This window comes from Pongo abelii, chromosome 6 (genome assembly GCF_028885655.2).
Source record: "Pongo abelii isolate AG06213 chromosome 6, NHGRI_mPonAbe1-v2.0_pri, whole genome shotgun sequence".
Lineage (NCBI taxonomy): Eukaryota > Metazoa > Chordata > Mammalia > Primates > Hominidae > Pongo > Pongo abelii.
The window spans coordinates 51918046-51939740 of record NC_071991.2 but is presented as its reverse complement, the minus strand read 5'-3'; the positions used below and the strand labels follow the sequence as shown (position 1 = coordinate 51939740).

Genomic DNA, 21695 nt, shown 5'->3' with positions numbered 1-21695 from the left:
CTGTGGGAAGGATCCTGCACCCCACTTCACCCACACCAGCAGCCCCTGTTTTGAGTGAGTAGCAGGCACCTGTGTTCTGCTATTAAAGCACACGCTTCTGAAATTATTACCTTTAACTTTGGCTAGCCCCAAAATTTGTACCTCCGTTTTCTCAGGATTTTAATGAGAATTAAACAATACATGTTTAATTTAGAAGAATGCCTGGTACTCAATAAATGCCTATTAAATATGAGCGTGAGTGTGTTTCTATTAGAGAGAGATAGGAGAGAGACCAATCAAGAAGCAGACGCAGAAAAGTACATTTGGGGACGGGAGGTAAGGAGGGACTGTTGGAGTTTGTGTATCTCTATCTGAATTTTGTCATTAGCTGTGTTACTCTCTTGAATAAGTAATATCATGTCTGAATTTTTCTTTTCTTTCTTTTTTGAGGACGGAGTCTCACTCTGTTGCCCAGGCTAGAGTACAGTGGTGCAATCCTAGCTCACTGTAGCCTTGACCTCCTGGCCTCAAGCAATCCTCCTGCCTCAACCTCCCGAGTATCTGGGACTACAAATGCTCACCACCACGCCCAGCTAATTTTTTTGTAGAGACATTTGACTGTGTTGCCCAGGCTGGTCTCGAACCCCTGGCCTCAAGTGATCCTCCCACCTCGGCCTCCCAGAGTTGAGATTATAGGCATGAGCCACCACCATACCTAATCTGAGTTGGTTTTCTTATATGTAAAATGCTGATGATAATAAAATATGTCCTTGACTCTAGGTAACATGATTTTAAAATATTTTACATTTAAACTTCTCTGAAATGATTTGGGCTGGGGGATGTATTACAACTGATACATATGTTTAACTGTCCCCCACGCCCCTGGGAAGCTGTTGTTAAATTCCTGGGGTTATGGCCATGCCTACCCCGTAAGGTTGCTGCAGGGATTTAAAGGGAAAATGTAGGTGAAAAATACTTTGGCAAACCGTAAAACATCATTCAGATGTGAGCTACTGTCTTCAAAAGTGGAAATTATGGAAAAGTTAATTAATAATTTAGTATAGAACAAATAGGATGTATTCTAAAAGCACCCTGTGACTGTTAGGTGTACGATCATAAGGGTCCAATTTTGGGGGAGAGGTGTCTTTTTCTTTATGAAGTTTATGTTATGTTTTTCTTGAGCAGTGGTAGGACACTGGAGTGATTTCACTCTATGGCTGATTTTCTCACCCCACCTTTTACTTCCAGTGGGCAAGGGGCAAGTATTAATTTGGCTGGGTTTGAGTTTCCTCATCTGTGATCAGCTTAGTCACTCATCTTTCAGGCTCAACGATTCCATGGGGCAATAGTCCATAGTACTGAATTTTAGTCCAAACTGTGCTCATTACAGGCTGTGAGACCCAGGGCAAATCTGCGCCTCCGTTTATCCACCTGTAAAATGAGGATGAGGTTGCATCTTACGGCCCTTTCAACGTCAGTCTTGGAGTCCTCCTAGGGTTCTGTATCTGGGCGCCCGTTTTCCTCACTTGGAGGGCCTTGAGGACATAACCTGGTGATACTGCGGAGGCCCATGTGCTGCAGCCTGCGGGGGTCATTCATTAATTCCCCGTGTCTGTCCTTTAGGGAATATCCCCGGCTCGGCTGTGCTGGTGTTTGACATCCATGTGATCGACTTCCACAACCCTTCGGACTCCATCAGCATCACCTCCCACTACAAACCCCCCGACTGCTCAGTACTGAGTAAGAAGGGAGATTACCTCAAATATCACTACAATGCCTCACTTCTGGATGGGACCCTGCTGGACTCCACGTAAGGGCAACCAGAATGGTGTGGGAGTGAGCCTGGAGGGTGACAGTCATGTGCTCCCACCATCCTCCTCTCTTGGGTAGATGCTGGTTGAGAGCTTTTATCTCCATGCTGCCCCACTGCATAGCTCACGCCTGCATCACTGTTCAGGTGCATTATGTTAAGAGTTTCCTATTAATGGTCTTGCCCTGCTCCGGGTCATTTTTCACCCCATGAAATTGTCTTTCTGAAAAGCAGATCTCATCGTATAACTGCTATCTTTCCTTCCTTCCTTCCTTCCTTCCTTCCTTCTTTCCTTCCTTGCTCCCTCCCTCCCTTCCTCCCTTCCTCCCTTCCTCTTCTTTCCTTTCTTTCTCTTTCTTTCTTTCTTTTTTCCTTCCTTCCTTCCTTCCTTCCTCCCTTCCTTTCTTTCTTTCTTTTTTTTTTTTTGACAGAGTCTCACTCTCTCACCCAGGCTGGAGTGCAGTGGTGCTATCTCGGCTCACTGCAACCTCTGCCTTCCAGATTCAAGTGATCCTCCCACCTCAGCCTCCCAAGCAGCTGGGATTACAGGCACGCACCACTATACTTGGCTAATTTTGTTTAATTTTTAGCAGAGAGAAGGTTTTGCCATGTTGCCCTGGCTGGTCTCAAACTCCTGGGTTCAGGTGAGCCTCCTGCCTCAGTTTCCCAAAGTGGTAGGATTACAGGTGTGAGTCACTGGACCTGGCCCAGGCTAATTTTTAAAATTTTTTTAGAGATGGGGGTCTCACTATGTTGCCCAGACTGGTCTCGAACTCCTGACCTCAAATGATCCTCCCCTCTTGGCCTCCCAAAGTGCTGGAGTTACAGGTTTGAGCCGTCATGCCCAGCCAAACTGCTTTCTTTAAAAATTGATGCACAGAGGCCGGGTGCGGTGGCTCATGCATGTAATGCTAGCACTTTGGCAGGCCAAGGTGGGCACATCATGAGGTCAAGAGATCAAGACCATCCTGGCCAACTTGGTGAAACCCCGTCTCTACTAAAAATACAAAAATTTGCTGGGCTTAGTGGCAGGCATCTGTAATCCCAGCTACTAATGAGGCTGAGGCAGGAGAATCGCTTGAATCTGGGAGGTAGAGGTTGTAGTAAGCCGAGATCGTGCCGCTGCACTGCAGCCTGAGCAACAGAGTGAGACTTTGTCTCCAGAAAGAAAGAAAAAGAAAAGACCCTATGGATATACTCTTCAGAGCTCTCCCTCTAGGGTACGGGATCCTGTATGCTAATGCATTTAATGTATTTCATCAACTCTAAAGAGCGTGATGGAAACATTTCATGTATCTCTGACCAAGTAAAAACGCTGACTGATGACAGACATACTGTCAGTCATAAAATGTATCCTAATTAGAGAAAGGTTAAACTGTGAAAAAATGTGCATTTTAGAATCAATGAAATATGTGCTAGGCTTCCAGGGCCCAGATATACAGGGACCTGGCTTACAACAGACCTTGCAAAGAAATCCCAACCACTGACTATTGGAAGCTAGCAGGAGGCAGGGCAGCAGGGAAGGGGCATGGCTTGTAGTGCTTTTGTGGATCAAGTGAGCTCCTAAGAGTGAAAATGGTCCATGATGTTAGAAGGGTCTGTAAGGTCCGTGGCTGCTGTCATTGCTCTTGCTGATGTTCATATTCCTGTCCGCTGATCCTGAGGCTGAGGAAAGGGGAAGTGGGTGTGGGGAATGAACAAAGGAATTCCTTCTCGGAGGGTCCAGGATCTGCTTCTCACGCGGGGCGGGGAGAGTCAGTCTCCCTGCCTCCTGCTTGTGTTTGGAGGACTCATAACATCCTGGCAGAGCACTCAGGAGCCACATGAGCCAGAGCTCCTTATCAGGAAGTGCATTTTGTACTCTGAGAGCCTCTGTATTACATGTAAATCTGCAGCAGAAGAGTAGTGGCTGGCGTCCCTGCTGGTGTCTTCCTGGTGTGAGCTTCAGAATAGCGGGCTAATGGAAAGCTTGGCCAGCACCTGCCTATCTGGTCCCAGCTAGAGCCCCATGTGGGCTGGGCCCCATTCATCAGGACTAAGGCAGCAGCTGCTGCCTAGAAGGGAGGAGAGGAGTGGGAGTGAGCCGGGGAGGGTGAAGCAGGCAGGAAGCTGCAGGCCAGCGGTGGATGGGGCCAGGAAGCACGCAGGGGGAGTGAGGACCGTGTTTGAGAGAAACACTGCCCAAGAGAGAAAGAAAGAAAATCACAGGACCCGAGGAAAAAGAATGAGTGGTGTGTTCAGAGATGACACATGACAACAAATTGTTTGCTTGGAGGATTTTCTTACGCGTGCGTGTTTAAACTGGCCTCAAGGAGGAAGAAGAAACATGCGTTCCTGGATGACTGAGTTCTGGAATATTCTGTCATAAGACTTTGCAACTGGAGTAGCCCCAGAGAAAGGCAGGCAGTGGGAGTTGGCTCCCTCCCCAAAGCCATCCCTGAGTTGGCTTTGTTTCAGGTTCCTCCCAGGTGGGAAAACACAAACCCTGTCTTGGTTTGCTGGTAATCAGCTGGAGGAGGGAAAGAAGCGGCTGCCCTGGGCCCAGGGGAGTTCGGGAAGCCTGAGAAGAGGATGTGACCCAAAGGGGCACCCGTCCACGTTGACCCCAGCTGCTCATGGGCATCAAGGGGGGTCAGGGGGCTTTTCTCCTTGGAGTAAAGAACATAAACGCTGTTTGCCTTTAGGAAGTGATAGGAATGGCATAGATTTTGGAGTAGATTTATTTTTTGTAGTGACTGAAGTGATAGAGCAAACTTTTTTTTAACTGGCTTCCTGAGGCCCATGGCCATCAAGGATAATTAAACTCTTGGTGGTCTTTTTTTTTTTTTTTTTTTTTTTTTTTTTTAGTTTTAGACTGTTACAGACATAAACACTTTACACCTCAAGGCCAAACATTTATTGAGCCCTTTGTACTTCCTCTCCACTGTGCCAAGCACAACATGTTATTTGCGATTTAAAACATCCCTGTGAGATAGCTATATTTGTTGTCTCCGTTTCATAGATAAAGTAACCGAGAGATTACATTTCTCAGGGTCAAATTAAGTGGGAGAACCAGGAATCCATCTCAGGTCTTGCTGAATCCAAAACCCAGGGTTTTTTGTTTTGTTTTTGTTTTTGTTTTTGAGACAGGGTCTCACTCTGTCTCCCAGGCTGGAGTGCAGGGGCACGATCTTGGCTCACTGCAGCCTCCACCTCCTGGGCTCAAGCAAAAAGGACCCCATTCCACTACCCTTCTCCACTCTGGAACTTCCGCAGTCTTGCCTGGATTTTCATGGCCTTGACAGTTTTGAAGATGGCAGCCAGACATTTTTCAGCAGGTGCCCTGATTTGTTTTTGTCTAATGTTTCCTCATGATTAGATAGGGATTTGTATTTCTTTGGTAGAAATATCCTAGGAGTGATGTGTTCTCATGGGAACACTCTCAGTGCCAATGGGTTGGTGACCTAACATGAGGCTCTTCTGTTCCATTTTAGGTGGAATTTAGGCAAAACTTACAATATTGTCCTGGGATCTGGGCAAGTTGTGTTGGGGATGGACATGGGTCTCAGAGAGATGTGTGTTGGCGAGAAACGGACAGTGATCATTCCGCCCCACCTGGGCTATGGGGAAGCTGGCGTGGGTGAGTAAGCAACACTATTCAAGGGTGTTGGGGGCTCGCTTACTATCTGAATTTTGTGCTTTTTGGGGTGCCATAGTTAGAATCACAGCATGCTTCTTACATGTAATACCCAAAGAGTGTGTGGTTTCTATTTTTAAAAAATTATTTAGTATTTTTGTTTGGAGACCCCTGTGAATTCAGTGAGCCACGTCAATGCTCCATTACCCTCTTGAGAAAGAACCAGTTTGAGTGAAATAAATCTTGGATCTTCAGACCCATGTGTGGGAGGTGTCCCCGGGGGAGCTGTCCGGGAGGTTTCTCTGGGATCAGACTGAGCATGTCCTTCTGGAACTGTTTCCTGGGACAGGTGGAATGCTGTAGGCCATTGCTTTTCACTTCTGAGCCTGTAGGCTGTCCAAGACAGTTTCCTTTGGGAGAGATTAGTTGCAAGTTCTGGAAATATTGGCTTTACCTCATCCTCACAGTGGTTATGTTTTACTCCATCATTTCAGCCACAATGTGTCCTCCACATGGGGATTCAATAACTCTTTTTTTTTTTTTTTTTTTCAGAGACAGGGTCTCGCTCTGTCACCCAGGCTGGAGTGCAGTGGCACCATCATGGCTCACTGCAGCCTTGAACTCCTGGGCTCAAGCAATCTTCCCACCTCAGTCTCCCAAGTAGCTGGGACTACAGGCATGCACCACCTCGCCTGGCTAATTTTTTATTTTTTAGAAACAGAGTCTCGCTATCTTTCCCATGCTGGTCTTAACTCCTGGGCTCAAGCAATGCTCCTGCTTAGGCCTCCCAAAGCACTGGGATTATCGGTGTGAGCCACTGTGCCTGGCCCCAGGAACCCCTTCTTTTCAGTGTTTTCACACTGCTGATATCTGGACATGGAGGAGATAGGAAGAGCTAACTGGTAACAGTGATAGGCACTGTGGATTGATATTTTTTCCCCATAAAAGAATTGTGAAGTACATTTGTTCTTCCTACCAATCCCAGAAGAAATCCTTTAAAAATTGTTGTATATTCTGGCTGCGTGCAGTGGCTCATGCCTGTAATCCCAGCACTTTGGGAGGCCGAGGTGGGCAGATCACGAGGTCAGGAGATCGAGACCATCATGGTTAACACGGTGAAACCCCGTCTCTACTAAAAGTACAAAAAATTAGCCGGGCATGGTGGCAGGCACCTGTAATCCCAGCTACTTGGAAGGCTGAGGCAGGAGAATGGTGTGAACCCAGGAGGCGGAGCTTGCAGCGAGCCAAGATTGCACCACTGTACTGCAGCCTGGCGACAGAGCAAGACTCCATCTCAGAAAAAAAAAAAAAATTGTTGTATATTCTTTAAGACTTTTTCTGTGATACATTATTAATAATTATAATACATATCATATTATATATAACATATAATCTAGATAAGATATAATAATTTGGAATAATACACATTACCTTTATATATTCCATACTTAGATAACTTCTTTGGGCCTATACTGTATACACTGTTCTTGAATTTGTGCTTACAGTCAAATCTTGGATCATCATCTTCAGGCGTATTGTTCCGATTATAAAAGTTCTGCTGTTAGATTTAAAGTTTTACCATTGTATTGTAGTCTCTACAAGCAGCTTTCAAACTTTTTTCCACAAGACACACAGTAAGAAATGCATTTTATTTCCCAATCTGTATTCTACATAAACATACAATTTACACATATACACATTTATTTCTGTTTAATCAACACATCACAAATTTGCATGTCCTGTTTGCATGGAGGTCATGCTGTTCTTCTCTGTATGGTTCCAGTTTTAGTATGTGTTGCTAAAGTGAGCATTACTTTTAGTTTTATATATAAAATTTAAACTCAAGTTTCATGACACAATACCTATCTTTTCTACAGGTACAAAGTATTCTGTTCCTTCTTTTTTTTTTTTTGAGATGGAGTCTCACTTGGTCACCCAGGCTGAAGTGCAATGGCGCGATCTCGGCTCACTGCAATGTTTGCCTCCCTGGTTCAAGCAATTCTCATGCCTCAGCTTCCTGAGTAGCTAGGACTACAGGTGCTCACCACCACACCAGCTAATTTTTGTATTTTTAGTAGAGATGGAGTTTCACCATGTTGGCCAGGCTGGTCTTGAACTCCTAATCTCAAGTGATCCGCCAAAGTCGGCCTCCCAAAGTGCTGGAATTATAGACGTGAGCCACCATGCCTGGCCTCTATTCTATTCCTTAATTAAAAAAATAACAAAACGCTGGTCACCACCCTCTAAACTGATTTCATGAGTCATTAACGGGCCACTGCCTACAGTGAGAAAGTGACTAGCCTTTGCTCCGCTTTCTTGCTTTGGTCAGAAGTCTCACCCTGAGTGAGGCTGCTGGAGGTCGGGGTGGGTGCTGGTTGATGGGCTTGACTGCTGCCTGCCGGCTGACACCGCCTCCCACTCCTGTCACCTGGACAGATGGAGAAGTGCCCGGCAGTGCCGTATTAGTGTTTGACATCGAGCTGCTGGAGCTGGTGGCCGGCCTTCCCGAGGGGTACATGTTCATATGGAATGGTGAGGTGTCACCCAACCTCTTTGAAGAAATTGACAAGGATGGCAACGGAGAAGTCCTCCTGGAAGAGGTAACTAACTGGCTTCTGTAGGAAGGTGGGACCGAAGAGCTCAGGGAGCCTGGTGAGGCCGCAGGGCTGGTTCTGAAGGTGAGGGCTTTTAAGGGTGAGGCCAGCTGGCTGGAGGGCTTGTGAGATGACCAGCACACTTGTGTGCCAAGTGCTTTTACACACACCCTCTCGATGGAAGCTCACCATTCCTCTCTGAAGAAACTGATTCCCTAAGAGGTGTAGGGCTTGATTCCAGGGCACACAGTCTGTATTTAGTTCTCGTTACTGGATGCTCAACGCCTGCCTGTATGTGCTGAGTGTATTCTCTGATTTGGCCCTCACAGCAGCTGTTTTTTAGAAGAAACTGCACAGAGAAGGTAAATGACTTGTCCAAGGTCACACAGCTACTCAGTTGTTTGAGCCAGGACCACACTCCTCTTTGTGAAGCTGGGCAATAGAACCGTCTGTTCTGTCCCACCCCTGGGGAATTCCAGCTCCCTGCCTCTTCCACATCCGCTATTGAAGCACATCCTCCAGCCTTTTCCTCTCTCTCTCCACATCATCAGCACTTCTGGATCTTTCTCATTTGCATACAAATGTGCTATTATTTTCCCTTCCCAGGATGTGTCTGTTTCTTTCATTACTTTCCTTCCTTTACAGCAAAAACTTCAAAAGAATTGTGTGTCCTTTCTGCCTCCAATTCCTGTCCTCCCATTCTCTCCTAAACCCACTCCTTTCTGGCATTTGTCCCTCTATGCCTCTGAGCCCGACCTTGCCAGGGTGGCCAATGTCTTCCATGTCGTGGAATCCAGTGGTCAGCTCTCACGCTCCTCTTACTTCAACACAGCTGATTACCCTACAGGATGTGTCTTTCTCTGGCTTCCAGGACACCACACTTCATGGTGTTCCTTCTACCTCCCTGCTACGTCCCTCTCAGGCCTCTTGTCCCCGATCTCTTCATGTTGGAGTACCCTGGGCTAAGTCCTGACCTTTGTTCTTTTCTCCGTCTTTAAGTCACTCGCTCAGTGGTCTTATCGGGTCCCTATCCTGATGGCATCTGGATTTGTAGCTCCAGTCCAGTCTTCTCTCTCCACTTCACACTCATGTGTTCAGCTGCCTGCTTGATGTCCTCATTTACGGAACCCCTGCTATCCACCCGCACACCCCGCTTGGGGCCTGCTTTACCCAAAGCCTTTCCCGTCGCAGTCAGTGGCATCACTGGCCTCCAGTGGCTCAGGCGAGAGCACTCGGTGATCTCTGACTCCTCTCTTTCTCTTGTAGGCCGTAATGGTCCTCAGGAAATCATTCCAGCTCTACCGTGAGAGCACATGCAGAACCTGACACTTCTCACCACCCCTACCCTGTGGCATCTTAGCCCGGGGCCTGTCATCTCTTTCCCGGGTCACATCACAGCAGTGGTGTTCATGAAGCTCCTCCTGCTCTCACAGTGGCCGTTCTCACACAGAAGCTGGGTCAGACCTGCAGAGGCCCCTGTCTATAGGGCCTCACAGTGGCCTGTGAAGACGCTGAACTTTCTGCTCGCTGTAACCTCTTCACCGGCTGTCTCCCTCTGCCCACTTTACCCGGCCACACCTGCCCCCATTGCTGTCTGTGACCAGCCAGGCATGCGTCCACCTTGAGCCCTGGCACCGGCTGCCCTCTCTGCTCAGGAGACATCTACCCCAGATAACTCGTTCGGCCCTTTCCTTCTCATCTTTCAAGCCTTTGCACAAATCTTCCCTTCTCCTTAAAGTTTTATCCTGACCACAGAATTGAACACTTTATCCCTTTCTCCCTTCCTTACTGAGCTCTGCTTTTTGATTTTTTTCTGGAGCATTTCACTTTGTAACTTAATGTGTAATTTACCTATTTTTATGTTCATGTCTAATTGTCTGTTTCCATTAGAATGCAAGCATTACAGGGGCAGGGTGTTTGTTTGTTTGTGTATTGATGTATTTCAAGATCTAGAACAGTGTGCTTAGCACATAGTAGACCATATGTTTTGATCATATGAATGAATGCATGCATCCAAGAATGTTCTTACAGTCTTGGGTGGTCGTGGGGGTCAGCCTTTGGTGGGGAACCAAGTTGGGAGAAGGGATAGCTCTGACGGCTGCTCGGTATTGGCTACCTGAATAATAAGGGCTCTTGGAGTCATTTAGTACAAGGGTTTTTCACCTGCATTTAGAGAAAAAACAAACAAAACACAGGTCATAAGTCATGTAGCTGCCAAAAAGATCTTGTCTGTGTTGGTAGCCCAGACTCAAGTTCCAGCCCTATCACCCCCAGACGGCTCTGTTTCTGGCCCCGGGCCTGGTGTTCATGGCGGCTGAACTCATAGTCTTTCCTGTCCCCTTCTTTTCCAGTTCTCAGAGTACATTCATGCCCAGGTGGCATCTGGCAAAGGGAAACTCGCCCCTGGCTTTGATGCTGAGCTGATTGTGAAGAATATGTTCACCAACCAGGACCGGAATGGAGATGGGAAGGTCATAGCTGAGGAATTTAAACTCAAAGACCAGGAAGCCAAACACGATGAACTCTAAACGAACCAGATGGTGCCAGGGAGTACGTGACACCAAGCCACCTGTCGTGGCAGAACGTGCAGTGAGGGTGCAAGGGTCTTTCAGAAGTCACATCATTAGCCAGTAGTAGGTGGGTCACATAGTACCTGGTGTACACATCGGGGTGGGTTGATATATAGGGTGAGAAGTTTAGGCTGATCGCCAGTGATAGTAAATAAAATCTGTGCAGAGGGCCTTAGCACGGGATGTGTCCAGTATGGAAAAGGCTGTACTGCCAACCATGATTTGTGAGCCTTCTGGGAAATTTTGTTATTAAAGGAATATGTAGTGTCAGACGGAAGTTATAATCATCTTGGAGGAACCATAAGAAAAAGTGTCCAGGGTATCTATATAAAAAGGGTTAAATTTTTTTTTAACTTGCTAGTTAAAACATTTTAGAAATATTCTTGAGATGGGCAGGAGACTCAAAGGGCTTGCTTGCCCCAGCAGGGTTCCTAGCAGACAGCCATGGCTCTTCCCAGCAGCCTGTGCAAACTCTGATGATGGCCCCACCCCCGCACATGCACACGCGCATCATGCTTTTCCAGCTCATCACACCCCACCCCACTGTGGGCCTCCCATTAATAGTGTATAACTTGGAGGTTAAAAGAGCCTTTTGGACAGAAAACTGGGCCAGGAAAAGGCATCTCGGACCACAAATAGAGAATTTGATTCCTCATTTGCCACATAAGGACATCTGCTTAGCTTTTTCTTTCTTTTCTTTTTTCTTTTTTTTTTTGGAGAGAGAGTCTCGCTTTGTCGCCAGGCTGGAGTGCAGTGGCGCCATCTCGGCTCACTGCAGCACCATCTCGGCTCACTACAGCCTCTGCTTCCTGTATTCAAGCGATTCTCCTGTCTCAGCCTCCTGAGTAGCTGGGACTACAGGTGTGCACTACCACACCCAGCTAATTTTTGTATTTTTAGTAGAGACGGGGTTTCACCATGTTGGCCAGGATGGTCTCAATCTCGACCTCATGATCCACCCGCCTTGGCCTCCCAAAGTGCTGGGATTACAGGTGTGAACCACCATGCCCAGCCAGTTAGCTTTTTCTTGTTCTCACCTTTCTATCCCATAGAACACTCTTTTTTATCCTCCCTGAACCATATTGATAAGATAAATAGGGCTAGGGGCTGGGCCCCGCTGGTCACTTAACAGAGTATTTCCCTTGGCCGAGATGGAAGTTTTGTCCCAATAGATGAGCTGCTGAGCATCAACAAGGTGACATTTTTCTGCTGCCCATTTGTGTCCTGGAGACGGTGGTACCCTGAAGGCAGAGGCCAGCTGCCGCAAGACAGCAATGACAGTCCACCTGCCGGCCTGATTCCTGCATCATGGAATAACCACATGGCTACTTTCTATCCTCTGTTCCCAAATGGTGGTGGCACTTATCCTGAAGTCATCAATGATTTCCCCTTGAAACTACTTTATTTTACTAATTTAAACTATTTTGTACTGATGTAGCCCTGAGGTAGTTCGTGAAAATGCTGTGCACTCATTCCATGGAATAAATGTTGGAAAGCTGATCTTTTCTGATACAAAATGTTGGATTATCTGGTTTTCTGATGTTTTATTGGAAGGCTGAAGACCTATGAGAATGCACCATGCAGTCAGAATCCCCTTGATGAAAACAGCAGGACTTCACTGCAGTTACTGAGGGAGCACACTCTACTTATAGGGAGTGTCAGTCAGGGTCCTAGCCCTCCTTTGAGACTCTTGAAGAGAAGCTAAGGACTGTTTAGAGGGGTGTGGGCGAGGCTGGGGGAACTGAGGCTGTTGAGTGCCGGTGACAGCAGTGTTGGCCACCGCGGGAGGCTGCTACCACCAGGGCCTGAGGGCTCAAGCGGAGGCAGTGGGAGCAGCACAGGAAGGGCTACCTGGAGGCGTCACAGAGGGATGCAGCCAGCACTAGCAGTGCGGCTGACACTGCAGCAGAGCGAGGGACAAACGCCCCATCCCCTCTGTGTCCCCATTCTCTGATGCCTGCCACTGGCTCCCATTAGTGGAACCATGTTGGAAGCCAGAGGGTAGGAGGAGTTCAGAAACTGGAGTTCTCAGAGGTCAGCCTCTTGGGTGCAGAGAAAGGTGGAGAATGAATCTGAGGTAGGGATGGGGTGGGTGGGAGCAAATGGAGAATTACTGGCACATGTATAGAGAAACTGTGTGTGTGTGTGTGTGTGTGTGTGTGTGTGTGTGTGTGTGTGTGTGTGTGTGTGTGTGTGTGTGTGTGTAGTGCAATTATCTATTTAAAAGCAATTATTTTACTATATAATATTAATGTACATAAAATATATGTATTATATATACATACAATTGCTGTTAAAAAGCAAATGTTGGCCATGTGCAGTGGCTCATGCCTGTAATCCCAGCACTTCGGGAGGCTGAGGTGGGTGTATCATTTGAGGTTCAGGAGTTCAAGACCAGCCTGGCCAACATGGTGAAAACTCGTCTATACTAAAAATACAAAAAAAAAAAAAAAAAAAATTAGCCGGGCATGGTGGTGGGCGCCTGTAATCCCAGCTGCTCAGGAGGCTGAGGCAGGAAAATTGCTCGAACCCGGGAGGCGGAGGCTGCAGTAAGCCGAGATGGCACCATTGCACTCCAGCCTGGGTGACAGAGCAAGACTATGTCTCAAAAAAAAAAAATTTTTTTTTTTTTTGCGCTTCTTGCTAAGTTGAACTGGGCTTTGGAATGCATTTGACTTCATTAGCCTTACCCACTTTATGAAGAGAAGAACCTTGTGCTTATTCTCTACCACAGATTTTTATTTGCCTATTTGAATTTCTTCACGGGCTGTTTTCTGTGATGGTGGAGACAGATGGGCTGAATCAGAAATAAGTTTCTTGGCCGGGGCAGTAGTTCATGCCTGTAATCCCAGCATTTTGGGAGGCCAGGAATTCAACACCAGCCTGGGTAATACAGCAAGACCCCATCTCTAAAAAAATTTTTTAAATTAGCTGGGCATGGTGGCCTGTGCCTGTAGTCCCAGCTACTTGGGAGGCCGAGGAGGGAGGATTGCTTGAGCCCAGGAAATTAAGGCTGCAGTGAATCGTGACTGCACCGCTGCCCTCCAGCCTGCACAACAGAGCGAAACCCTGACGCTAAAGAAAAAAAGACATGGACCTTAGAACTTCAGGAATAGAGAGAAGCTTTGGCCTGTTGAATTCTGCCTAGGCACTTCCATTCTTCCTGTTGTCGAGGAGGGCATTCAGTGATCAGGCGCGTTCATCTGTCTGCAAGGGGAAGCTGCTTAGCTGGCCCCACTTTATGCTATGGCTGCAACACTTGCTTCTATTTACAGTATGGTTATGGGCTATAGTTCTGCCAACAAGGCTGTAAATACTAAATAAGGGGCCAAGTATAGGGTAGAGATGCCACACAGCAATTTTTGTTCTTGTTCTCTAAATCACTTCTCACCTGAGACAGCACTTTTTTTTTCTTTTTTTGAGACAAGGTTTGTCACCCAGGCTGGAGTACAATTGTGCGATCACAGCTCACTGCAGCCTTGACCTCCTGGGCTCAAGCAATCCTCCCATCTCAGCCTCCTGAGTAGCTGGGACCACAGGCAGGTGCCACCACGCCCAGCTATTTTTAATTTTTTTGCCGAGATGGGATCTCACTATGTTGCCCAGGGTTGTCTCTTGAACTCTTGGCCTCAAGTGATCCTCCCACCTCTGTCTCCCAAAGTTTTGGGATTACAGGTGAGTCACTGTGCCTGGCCAGCCCCTGGACCTTCTGACAGGAACATTTATTGATAGGTACTATGTTGTGACCACCTAACTCACGATCTATACAGATTTTGACCCTACATATGAACTGGGTCATTGATACCTACTGTGGGATGAGAGTCTAATAGAACATGAACATGACATCTGAGTATGTTTGACAGAACTAGGCCGCCTGCAAATGTAAGCAGTATGCACCATTTTGTTAAAACCAGTGAGTTTTGATCTCTGATTATTTATGACTTAATAATTTTGTCCAAATACTTAAAAGATAGGAAAAAAAATTCATTTTGGCAGGGAAATAGGTTTAACTGCAAGACTATATATAAACACTGGTCCCTGCCGCCATCTGTTACTTTACTATCTCAGGTTTCCAGGGACAAAATTGCTTTTTTTGAAGACTTTTTCCCTTCACTCTCTCAGGGATCTGGAGTTTTTACTTAGTAAGAATGCTGAGCCAGGTGTAGTGGCTCATGCTTGTAATCCCAGCACTTTGGGAGGCCAAGGTGGGAGGATCGCTTGAGCCCAGGAGTTTGAGACAATCCTGGGCAACACGGCTTATCTCTACAAAAAGTTTCAAAAAGTAGCCAGGTGTGATGGTGCACACCTGTGGCCTGCTCGGGAGGCTGAGGGTGCATCACTTGAGCCTGGGAGGTTGAGGCTGCAGTAAGCCCCAATAGTGCTGCTGCACTCCAGCCTGGGGAGAGGGAGACCCCGCATCTCAAAAACAAAATAATATTGTTCCTGATTATTTGTTGCTAGATGCAGATATAAAACACTTATGCTTATTAATAGTTTGTGTGTGGTTTCCATGCTTAATGTTGGAAATTCTGATTGGTCAGGCAATTTCTTTCAGCTTACACTGGCCATATTTAAATCTCATTTAAATGCAGACAATACCCACATTTATAGTTCCTGCTCAGATTTCTCCTTTGAGCTCTAGTCTGTCTATTTGGTATCTTCTCTTGTATGTCTCACAGGCACGTCAAACTTTGTATGTCCAAAACAGCATGTCTGTTCCCACTCCCTTGCCAACACCACCAAGCCTATTCCTCTCCATCTTTCCTGGCACCCATGTGTCCAAAGCAGACATCAGCGACCCCCTGCTCTCTCATCTCATCTCATCTTTACATATTTAAGCCAATAGCAAGTTTTGTCAATTCTGTCTCTAAGCTACTCCTGGAAATGACCCACTTCTCTCCGGTTCCACAGCCCCACCCCCCAAAACCGACCATTATTTCTAGCTGGAACTGCTGTAATAGCCCCTCAACTGGTGTGCTTGGGTTTATCTGCCCTCACTGGTCCCTGCCCCACAGGGCAGCAGTGATCCTGCCCCTCCTTTGCAAGGAGAGAAAAACCAAAGTTCTTATGATTTATAAAGCCCTCCATGATCTGGCACCCACCTACTTCCCGTTCAACCCCTGATGCCATTCTTCCCTTTGTTCATAATACTGTTAAACCAGTTCTCAGTTCTTCAAATGCCCTAAAACTTTCTCACTTAGGACTTTTGCACACCCTGTTCCCTCTCCTGGGAATGCTTCTCCCTCAACTCCTCACATGGCTAGCTCCATATCCTTCAGACTTTGGCTTAAATATCACCTGAGAAGAGCTTCCTCTGACTACCATATCTAAAATAGATCTCTGTTGGCTGGATGTAGTGGCTCACGCCTGTAATCCCAGCACTTTGGGAGGCCGAGGCGGGCAGATCACGAGGTCAGAAGATTGAGACCATCCTGGCTAACACAGTGAAACCCCATCTCTACTAAAAATACAAAAAATTAGCCAGGCGTGGTGGCAGGCGCCTGCAGTCCCAGCTACTCAGGAGGCTGAGGCAGGAGAATGGCGTGAACCCGGGAGGCGGAGCTTGCAGTGAGCCCAGATCTGCACCACTGCACTCCAGCCTGGGCGACAGAGTGAGACTCCATCTCAAAAAACTAAAAAATAGGGAGGTGGAGCCAAGATGGCCAAATAGGAACAGCTCCAGTCTATAGCTCCCAGCATGAGCGACACAGAAGATGGGTGATTTCTGCATTTCCAACTGAGGTACCGTGTTCATCTCACTGGGGAGTGTCGGAAAGTGGGTGCAGGACAGTGGGTGCAGCGCACCAAGTGTGAGCCAAAGCAGGGTGAGGCATCACCTCAACCAGGAAGTGCAAGGGGTCAGGGAATTCCCTTTCCTAGTCAAAGAAAGGGGTGACAGACGGCACCTGGAAAATCGGGTCACTCCCACCCTAATACTGCACTTTTCCAATGGTCTTAGCAAATGGCACACCAGGAGATTATATCCTGCACCTGGCTCGGAGGGTCCTATGGCCACAGAGCCTCGCTCACTGCTAGCACAGCAGTCTGAGATCAAACTGCAAGGCGGCAGCGAGGCTGGGGGAGGGGCGCCCACCATTGCCTAGGCTTGAGTAGGTAAACAAAGCAGCCCGGAAGCTCGAACTGGGTGGAGCCCACCACAGCTCAAGGAGGCCTGCCTGCCTCTGTAGACTCCATCTCTGGGGCCAGGGCATTGCCAAACAAAAGGCAGCAGAATCCTCCACAGACTTAAACGTCCCTGTCTGACGCCTTTGAAGAGAGTAGTGGTTCTCCCAGCACGCAGCTGGAGATCTGAGAACGGACAGACTGCCTCCTCAAGTGGGTCCCTGACCCTCTAAGTAGCCTAACTGGGAGGCACCCCCCAGTAAGGGCAGACTGACACCTAACATGGCCAGGTACTCCTCTGAGACAAAACTTCCAGAGGAACAATCAGGCAGCAACATTTGCTATTCACCAATATCCACTGTTCTGCAGCCTCTGCTGCTGATACTCAGGCAAACAGGGTCTGGAGTGGACCTCCACCAAACTCCAACAGACCTGCAGCTGAGGGTCCTGACTGTTAGAAGGAAAACTAACAAACAGAAAGGACATCCACAACAAACCCCCATCTGTATGTCACCATCATCAAAGACCAAAGGCAGATAAAACCACCAAGATGGGGAAAAAACAGAGCAGAAAAACTGGAAACTCTAAAAATCAGAGTGCCTCTCCTCCTCCAAAGGAATGCAGCTCCTCACCAGCAACGGAACAAAGCTGGACGGAGAATGACTTTGACGAGTTGAGAGAAGGCTTCAGACGATCAAACTACTCCGAGCTAAAGGAGGAAGCTCGAACCCATGGCAAAGAAGTTAAAAACCTTGAAAAAAACTTAGACAAATGGCAAACTAGAATAACCAATGCAGAGAAGTCCTTAAAGGACCTGATGGAGCTGAAAACCAAGGCACGAGAACTATGTGACGAATACACAAGCCTCAGTAGCCGATTCAATCAACTGGAAGAAAGGGTATCAGTGATGGAAGATCAAATGAATGAAATGAAGCGAGAAGAGAAATTTAGAGAAGAAAGAATAAAAAGAAACGAACAAAGCCTCCAAGAAATACGGAACTATGTGAAAAGACCAAATCTACGTCTGATTGGTGTAACTGAAAGTGATGGGGAGAATGGAACCAAGTTCGAAAACACTCTGTAGGATATTATCCAGGAGAACTTCCCCAATCTAGCAAGGCAGGCCAACATTCAGATTCAGGAAATACAGAGAATGCCACAAAGATACTCCTCGAGAAGAGCAACTCCAAGACACGTAATTGTCAGATTCACCAAAGTTGAAACGAAGGAAAAAATATTAAGGGCAGCCAGAGAGAAAGGTCGGGTTACCCACAAAGGGAAGCCCATCAGACTAACAGCTGATCTCTCGGCAGAAACTCTACAAGCCAGAAGAGAGTGGGGGCCAATATTCAACATTCTTAAAGAAAAGAATTTTCAACTCACAATTTCATATCCAGCCAAACTAAGCTTCATAAGTAAAGGAGAAATAAAATACTTTACAGACAAGCAAATGCTGAGAGATTCTGTCACCACCAGGCCTGCCCTAAAAGAGCTCCTGAAGGAAGCACTAAACATGGAAAGGAACAACTGGTACCAGCCACTGCAAAAACATGCCAAATTGTAAAGACCATCAAGGCTAGGAAGAAACTGCATCAACTAACGAGCAAAATAACCAGCTAACATCATAATGATGGGATCAAATTCACACATAATAATATTAACCTTAAATGTAAATGGGCTAAATGCTCCAATTAAAAGACTGGCAAATTGGATAAAGAGTCAAGACCCATCAGTGTGCTGTATTCAGGAAACCCATCTCACGTGCAGACACACATAGGCTCAAAATAAAGGGATGGAGGAAGATCTACCAAGCAAATGGAAAACAAAAAAAGGCAGGGGTTGCAATTCTAGTCTCTGATAAAACAGGCTTTAAACCAACAAAGATCAAAAGAGACAAAGAAGGCCATTAGATAATGGTAAAGGGATCAATTCAACAAGAAGAGCTAACTATCCTAAATATATATGCACCCAATACAGGAGCACCCAGATTCATAAAGCAAGTCCTTAGAGACCCAGAAAGAGACTTAGACTCCCACGCAACAATAATGGGAGACTTTAACACCCCACTGTCAACATTAGACAGATCAACAAGACAGAAAGTTAACAAGGATATCCAGGAACTGAACTCAGCTCTGTACCAAGTGGACCTAATAGACATCTACAGAACTCTCCACCCCAAATCAACAGAATATACATTCTTCTCAGCACTACACCACACCTATTCCAAAATTGACCACATAGTTGGAAGTAAAGCTCTCAGCAAATGTAAAAGAACAGAAATTATAACAAACTGTCTCTCAGACCACAGTGCAATCAAACTACAATTCAGGATTAAGAAACTGACTCAAAACTGCTCAACTACATGGAAACTGAACGACCTGCTCCTGAATGACTACTGGGTACATAACGAAATGAAGGCAGAAATAAAGATGTTCTTGGAAACCAACAAAAACAAAGACACAACATACCAGAATCCCTGGGACACATTCAAAGCAGTGTGTAGAGGGAAATTTATAGCACTAAATGCCCACAAGAGAAAGCAGGAAAGATCTAAAATTGACATTCTAACATCACAATTAAAAGAACTAGAGAAGCAAGAGCAAACACATTCAAAAGCTAGCAGAAGGCAAGAAATAACTAAAATCAGAGCAGAACTGAAGGAAATAGAGACACAAAAAACCCTTCAAAAAATCAATGAATCCAGGAGCTGGTTTTTTGAAAAGATCAACAAAATTGATAGACCACTAGCAAGACTAATAAAGAAGAAAAGAGAGAAGAATCAAATAGATGCAATAAAAAATGATAAAGGGGATATCACCACCGATCCCACAGAAATACAAACTACCATCAGAGAATACAATCAACACCTCTACGCAAATAAACTAGAAAATCTAGAAGAAATGGATAAATTCCTGGACACATACACCTGCCCAAGACTAAACCAGGAAGAAGTTGAATCTCTGAATAGACCAATAACAGGATCTGAAATTGAGGCAATAATCAATAGCTTACCAACTAAAAAAAGTCCAGGACCAGATGGATTCACAGCCGAATTCTACCAGAGGTACAAGGAGGAGCTGGTACCATTCCTTCTGAAACTATTCCAATCAACAGAAAAAGAGAGAATCCTCCCTAACTCATTTGATGAGGCCAGCGTCATCCTGATACCAAAGCCTGGCAGAGACGCAACCAAAAAAAGAGAATTTTAGACCAATATCCCTGATGAACATCGATGCAAAAATCCTCAATAAAATACTGGCAAACCAAATCCAGCAGCACATCAAAAAGCTTATCCACCATGATCAAGTGCGCTTCATCCCTGGGATGCAAGGCTGGTTCAACATACGCAAATCAATAAATGTAATCCAGCATATAAACAGAACCAACGACAAAACCATATGATTATCTCAATAGATGTGGAAAAGGCCTTTGACAAAATTCAATAACCCTTCATGCTAAAAACTCTCAATAGATTAGGTACTGATGGGACATATCTCAAAATAATAAGAGCTATCTATGACAAACCCACAGCCAATATCATACTGAATTGGCAAAAACTGGAAGCATTCCCTTTGAAATCTGGCACAAGACAGGGATGCCCTCTCTCACCACTCCTATTCAACATAGTGTTGGAAGTTCTGGCCAGGGCAATCAGGCAGGAGAAGGAAATAAAGGGTATTCAATTAGGAAAAGAGGAAGTCAAATTGTCCCTGTTTGCAGATGACATCATTGTATATCTAGAAAACCCCATCGTCTCAGCCCAAAATCTCCTTAAGCTGATAGGCAACTTCAGCAAAATCTCAGGATACAAAATCAATGTGCAAAAATCACAAGCATTCTTATACACCAATAACAGACAAACAGCCAAATCATGAGGGAACTCCCATTCACAATTGCTTCAAAGAGAATAAAATGCCTAGGAATCCAACTTACAAGGGACGTGAAGGACCTCTTCAAAGAGAACTACAAACCAATGCTCAATGAAATAAAAGAGGATACAAACAAATGGAAGAACATTCCATGCTCATGGGTAGGAAGAATCAATATCGTGAAAATGGCCATACTGCCTAAGGTAATTTATAGATTCAATGCCATCCCCATCAAGCTACCAATGACTTTCTTCACAGAATTGGAAAAAACTACTTTAAAGTTCATATGGAACCAAAAAAGAGCCCACATTGTCAAGTCAATCCTAAGCCAAAAGAACAAAGCCAGAGGCATCACGCCACCTGACTTCAAACTACACTACAAGGCTACAGTAACCAAAACAGCATGGTACTGGTACCAAAACAGAGATATAGACCAATGGAACAGAACAGAGCCCTCAGAAATAATGCCCCATATCTACAACTATCTGATCTTTGACAAACCTGACAAAAAGCAATGGGGAAAGGATTCCCTATTTAATAAATGGTGCTGGGAAAACTGGCTAGCCATATGTAGAAAGCTGAAACTGGATCCCTTCCTTACACCTTATACAAAAATCAATTCAAGATGGATTAAAGACTTAAATGTTAGACCTAAAACCATAAAAACCCTAGAAGAAAACCTAGGCAATACCATTCAGGACACAGGCATGGGCAAGGACTTCATGTCTAAAACACCAAAAGCAATGGCAACAAAAGCCAAAATTGACAAATGGGATCTAATTAAACTAAAGAGCTTCTTCTGCACAGCAAAAGAAACTACCATCAGAGTGAACAGGCAACTTACAAAATGGGAGAAAATTTTTGCAATCTACTCATCTGACAAAGGGCTAATATCCAGAATCTACAATGAACTCCAACAAATTTACAAGAAAGCAAACAATCTCATCAAAAAGTGGGTGAAGGATATGAACAGACACTTCTCAAAAGAAGACATTTATGCAGCCAAAAGACACATGAAAAAATGCTCATCATCACTGGCCATCAGAGAAATGCAAATCAAAACCACAATGAGATACCATCTCACACTAGTTAGAATGGCAATCATTAAAAAGTCAGGAAACAACAGGTGCTGGA

General features: G+C 45.7%; 1 protein-coding gene across 1 annotated transcript in view; it reads left to right on the top strand.

The window, feature by feature from the left end:
- Window positions 1-12086, top strand: part of FKBP9 (FKBP prolyl isomerase 9) — a 49168-nt gene extending 37082 nt beyond the window's left edge. The window contains exons 7-10 of the mRNA XM_002818068.5: window positions 1603-1789; window positions 5263-5408; window positions 7842-8005; window positions 10351-12086. Of these exons, the coding sequence (XP_002818114.2) occupies window positions 1603-1789; window positions 5263-5408; window positions 7842-8005; window positions 10351-10527 (674 nt within the window). The 3' untranslated portion in view covers window positions 10528-12086. The remainder of the gene's footprint in view (window positions 1-1602; window positions 1790-5262; window positions 5409-7841; window positions 8006-10350) is intronic.
- The last annotated feature ends 9609 nt before the right edge of the window (window positions 12087-21695 follow it).